General features: G+C 49.2%; 1 protein-coding gene across 1 annotated transcript in view; it reads right to left on the reverse strand.

The window, feature by feature from the left end:
- LOC137651338 (F-box only protein 32-like) overlaps positions 1-6,000 on the reverse strand; it is a 203,417-nt gene that overhangs the window by 3,175 nt on the left and 194,242 nt on the right. The window contains exon 6 of the mRNA XM_068384627.1: positions 5,507-5,676. Coding sequence (XP_068240728.1) covers positions 5,507-5,676 — 170 coding nt within the window. The remainder of the gene's footprint in view (positions 1-5,506; positions 5,677-6,000) is intronic.

Raw genomic sequence — 6,000 nt, forward strand, 5'->3', positions numbered from 1 at the left:
TGTGGCGGAGAACTGAAGCCAACATACTTCTGTACCCTTTGATCGTAGGGGCCGAAAGAGATCTAACATTCCTAAGATGTAACAGGAAGTCAGCAACTTGGGTTACAGAGGTATTGGTAGAGGAAACTGCATTGGCTCTGCACCAGCTTCGGAAGACTTCCCACTTGGATTGATAGACTCTACGAGTGGATATCCTCCTTGCTCTGGCAATCGCTCTGGCTGCCTCCTTCGAAAAGCCTCTAGCTCTAGCGAGTCTTTCGAGAGTCTGAAGGCAGTCAGACGAAGAGCGTGGAGGTTTGGGTGTACCTTCTTTACGTGAGGTTGACGTAGAAGGTCCACTCTTAGAGGGAGAGTCCTGGGAACGTCGACCAGCCATTGTAGTACCTCTGTGAACCATTCTCTTGCAGGCCAAAGGGGAGCAACCAGCGTCAGCCGTGTCCCTTCGTGAGAGACGAACTTCTGAATGACTCTGTTGATGATCTTGAACGGCGGGAATGCATATAGCTCGAGATGGGACCAATCCAGCAGAAAAGCATCCACGTGAACTGCTGCTGGGTCTGGAACTGGGGAACAGTACAAAGGGAGCCTCTTGGTCATGGAGGTGGCGAACAGATCTATCGTTGGCTGACCCCACAAGGTCCAAAGTCTGTTGCACACACTCTTGTGAAGGGTCCATTCCGTGGGGATGACTTGATCTTTCCTGCTGAGGCGATCTGCCGAGACGTTCATATTGCCCTGAATGAACCTCGTTACCAGTGAGAGATTTAGACTTCTTGACCAAATGAGGAGGTCCCTTGCTATCTCGTACAGCTTCCTCGAATGGGTCCCTCCCTGCTTGGAGATGTATGCCAAGGCTGTGGTGTTGTCGGAGTTCACCTCCACCACCTTGTTTAGCAGGAGGGACTTGAAGTTCATTAAGGCCAGATGAACTGCCAGCAACTCCTTGCAGTTGATGTGAAGCGTTTCCTGTTCCTTGTTCCATGTTCCCGAGCATTCCTGTCCGTCCAGGGTCGCGCCCCAGCCCGAGTCTGATGCGTCCGAATACAGTAGAGATGAAGATTGGGGGTCTGAACCGCTAACGATAGACCCTCCTTGAGAAGGATGTTGGTCTTCCACCACATGAGAGTAGTCTTCATCTCTTTGGTAACAGGAATAGAGACCGCTTCGAGCGTCATATTCTTGTCCCAGTGAGCTGCTAGATGGAATTGAAGGGGGTGGAGGTTGAGTCTCCCTAACTCGGTGAACAGGGCTAACGATGACAGGGTCCCTGTTAGACTCATCCACTGTCTCACCGAGCATCTGTTCCTCTTCAGCATGCTCAGAATGCACTCTAGGGCTTGGCTGATTCTTGGGGCCGCCGGAAAAGCCCGAAAAGCTTGACTCCGAATCTCCATTCCCAGGTAAACGATGGTTTGGGAAGGAATAAGCTGGGACTTTTCTAAGTTGACCAAAAGACCCAGTTCCTTGATCAAGTCCAAAGTCCAGTTGAGACTCTCCAGACAGCGACGACTTGTGGGGGCTCTTAACAGCCAGTCGTCTAAATAAAGGGAGGCTCTGATGTCTGCCAAGTGGAGGAATTTCGCTATATTCCTCATCAGTCGCGTAAACACCATAGGCGCCGTGCTTAGGCCAAAACACAGGGCTTGGAATTGGTACACAACCTTTCCAAAAACGAATCTCAGGAAAGGTTGGGAGTCTGGATGAATAGGAACGTGAAAGTAAGCGTCTTTCAGATCCAACGAGACCATCCAGTCCTCCTGCCTGACCGCTGCTAGGACCGACTTCGTCGTCTCCATAGTGAACGTCTGCTTGGTGACATAAGCATTGAGCGCACTGACGTCCAGCACCGGTCTCCAACCTCCTGTCTTCTTGGCCACCAGAAAGAGACGGTTGTAGAAGCCCGGGGATTGATGGTCCCGGACTATCACCACTGCCTCCTTCTGTAACAGGAGCGACACCTCTTGGTGTAACGCTAGCCTCTTGTCCTTTTCCTTGTAGTTGGGAGAGAGGTTGATGGGAGAAGTGGTCAGAGGGGGATTGCGGCAGAATGGTATCCTGTAACCCTCCCTTAGCCACTTGACAGACTGGGCGTCTGCACCTCTTCTTTCCCAAGCTTGCCAGAAGATCTTGAGTCTGGCTCCTACTGCTGTCTGGAGAGGAGGAGAGTCAATGTTTGCCTTTCGAAGGCTTGGGACCTTTCTTGGACCTGCCCCTGAAACCGTCTGGACGGGTACTTCCTCGGCTGGGGGCTCTGCCACGAAAGGGCGGAATAAATCTTGTAGCAGGAGTATCGGCCACTGGGGTGCGGTAAGTTCTAGGAACCGAAGGAGCAACCTTAGCCTTACGTGCTGAAGAGGCCACAAGGTCATGAGTGTCCTTCTGAATAAGAGCCGCAGACAATTCCTTGATAAGGTCCTCAGGAAACAGGAACTTAGAAAGCGGAGCAAAAAGTAACTGAGACCTTTGACAAGAGGTGATACCAGTGGAAAGGAAGGTGCAAAGTTGTTCCCTTTTCTTGAGTACTCCCGAAACAAACATGGAGGCAAGTTCGCCGGAACCATCGCGAATTGCTTTATCCATACAGGACATTATAAGCATGGCCGAGTCCTTGTCAGATGGGGCAGTCTTCTTGCTCAAGGCCCCCAGGCACCAGTCGAGAAAATTAAAAATCTCAAAGGCGCGAAAGACTCCCTTTAAGAAGTGGTCTAAGTCAGAAAAGGTCCAGCAGACCTTAGAGCGCCTCATAGCCGACCTTCGTGGAGAGTCAACCAAACTTGAGAAGTCAGCCTGGGCAGAGGCAGGGATTCCCAAGCCTGGTTCCTCTCCTGTGGCATACCATACGCCCGCCTTAGAAGTCAGCTTAGTAGGTGGAAACATGAATGACGTCTTCCCTAGTTGCTGCTTGGACTGCAACCAATCCCCTAACATTCTCAAAGCTCTCTTAGAAGATCTAGCGAAGACGAGCTTAGTGTAGGCAGACTTAACAGGTTGCATGCCTAGAGAAAACTCTGATGGAGGAGAGCGAGGGGTAGCAGAAACAAAGTGATCCGGGTAAACTTCTCTGAAAAGAGCCAGGACCTTGCGAAAGTCAATGGAGGGTGGTAACGACTTGGGTTCCTCCACGTCAGAAGAGGGATCATCCAGGTGCGCAGCTTCCTCCTCAGAAACCTCATCACCTGAGGGTTGAGAAGCGAGAGGTAAAGTTACAGCGGTATGCTGAACGGCAGAATCCTGACAAGCGGGTGCATATACACTTGTGGATTCATCCTCAAGTCTCTGTTGAAGAGGATGAGGGCTGGTAATGACAAAGTCATGAGGCTGGGAAGAAGGAGGCTCTGCGGGAGTCTGGGGAGCAAGCGTGGTGAGAGGCGACTGTAGTAAAACCTGAGGTTCAGGCTGCAAAGACTGCTCAAGCTGAGGAGAAAGAGGTAGATGCATGCGTTGAGGTGGCTGACTCATTGCATGAGGTTCATGTCTCAAGAGTTGCGCTTGCTTCAAGGGTTGAGGTGGCTGCGCAGTAAGAGGTTCCTGTCTCACGAGTTGAGGTTCTTGAGGTGGGTGCTGCGAGAGTTGAGGTGGCGGCTGCGCAGAAAGAGGCTCCTGTCTCACGAGTTGAGGTTCTTGAGGTGCTTGCCTCGAGAGTTGAGGTTCTCGCCTCGAGGAAAGTGGAGGTATCAGCTGCGAGAGCTGAGGTGGCTGCCTCAAGGATGGCAGAGGTTGTCGTACCTCAAGAGGTTGCTGCCTCGAGGATGGTCTTACTGCAAGAAACTCTTGCCTCAAAGGTAGAGGAGGTTGTAAGGCATAAGACTCCTGTCCCCATTGTTGAGGAGGTTGCCGCGTGGTAAGAGGTTCCTGCCTCAAGGAAGGCGGAGGTTGCTGCACAACGCTGGTATCTGGCAACTCCCAACGCGGTAGCTCACGCATGGAGGTAGCTTGAGGAACCTCAACTTCGTACGTCTGGCAGACTGGACTGCGTAGAGGAGGAGGAGCGCTCGTAAGAGGAGGTGTAACCTTCTCTGCCTGAAACTCACGCATCAATACCGCAAGCTGCGACTGCATAGACTGCAGCAAAGTCATCTTGGGATCAACAGACGTTGAGGTCTGTTGAGGCAGAGCCTTAACAGAAGTTGAGGTCTGTTGAGGCATCGCCTTACCTCTCTTAGGAGGCGTGCAGTCACCTGATGACTGCGGCGAGTCAGAGCTAGCCCAATGACTACATCCGGGCTGTAGAACTCGTGCGGTCTGGACTTTACGCTTAAGAGGTCTTGAGACCTGAGTCCAGCGTTTTCTCCCCGAAAATTCTTCTGCAGACGAGTAAAATAAGGGCTCAATCGTCTGAGAGTGGAAGTGACGATCTCTGTAAGATACGCCCGCAACCACCGAGGATACTGCTGTGCGCCGATCAAGGCCTGCCGAACCCTTTTGCCCTTCGACATTGCTTCTCCCCTGGGCTTGGGAGCTTGCAAGAGGTCCCGGACTGGGAGGACGACTGGCACGCACAGAAGTACCCTCACGCACAACACTGACACTGACACTAGCACTCGGCACAGCACTGGCACTACCACTTCCCACTGCACTTTTCACTTTAAGTTCCTTGACGTCTGCCAAGAGGAACTTGTGGTCACTCACTACCGACTCCACTTTATCACCTAAAGCCTGAATGGCACGTAAAACATCAGACATATCAGGCTGAGCACAAATAGTAGGATCGGGGGTAGCCACTACAGGGGGAGGAAAAGGTTGAGGATCATGGGGTGAGGAATAAAGCGAAGAGCGAGCCGAACTCCTCCTAACTCTCTCTCTCTCTAACTTAGTGGTATACTTGAGGAATCGAACAAAATCAAGTTCCGAAAGTCCGGCGCATTCCTCACATCGATCTTCCAACTGACAGGATTTTCCCCTACAGTCGGAACAAACGGTGTGAGGATCAACCGAGGCCTTCGGAATATGCCTAATACAAGTCCTACATCGTCTTTGGGGAGGAGCTTGAGAAAGGTCGGACATCTTGAATCCAAGAACAGTCAAGGGGGAATTCCAATTAAAGCAAAATATCGATAACCATTAATCATATCAATCTAAAAGCTATCTAAGCTAAAAGACAAGTTTCCTGTATAGCGAAAGCTGAAATCTTAGAGCAATACTTCACCAAAAACCGTGAACAAGACTCCAAAATTATAAGCGTATCCATGTAGGTCTTGCCGGAAGCACGACAGAGGAAAAATTGAGGTGGTGTCAACAAGAAGTACTGCAGTACCTGGCCACAGGTGGCGCTGGTGAGTACACCCCCTTCTTGTATAGTGATCGCTGGCGTATCCCTTCCGTAGAATTCTGTCGGGCAACGGAGTTGACAGCTACATGATTATCGGGTAAGATTAATATTGAAAATCATAAAATTGTTATAATATCATTCCATGATTTGGATCTCAGTTTAAGATTCGCATCTTTGAAAGTATTCTTATTTCTAACACTCTATGCTGTGGACCTTGGATAAAAAAAAATGTCTCACCTTCTAAGTCTGTCATATATCTGTTTCCAATTTTTCTGAACTTGCAATTCTCTGTGCATCTGGATAACCTGTTCTATCTGCGCAGGTGTCCAGTGGAATCGACATAACTGCCTCCATATGGTCTTTTCTTCGCTCACTTTGGCCATGACGCTGTAAGCTTCGCTTGCACTCTTCAAATAAAGTAATATTTCAGTATATGCTGTAGGTATCAATATATGTATGCAGTATTGTATTCATCATACCTGCAATGATCTCATAATTTCTTGACCTTCCAGAAAAGGGATAATATAAAAAGCTTCAACCTATCATGAAATAATTGACTCAATACATGTCAAGTTATAGCAAAGCTTTACTAATCCAATGGGCTATCTTTCTAAATCAATTGCAAATAATAAAACCTCTAAAATCTTCCATAAGATTTGTTATTAAAATTATGTAGGCCACTGGAAAAATTAATTTTCAACTAATAACAAAATTATATGAATAATAACTAT

This window comes from Palaemon carinicauda, chromosome 12 (assembly GCF_036898095.1).
Source record: "Palaemon carinicauda isolate YSFRI2023 chromosome 12, ASM3689809v2, whole genome shotgun sequence".
NCBI classification, from domain to species: domain Eukaryota; kingdom Metazoa; phylum Arthropoda; class Malacostraca; order Decapoda; family Palaemonidae; genus Palaemon; species Palaemon carinicauda.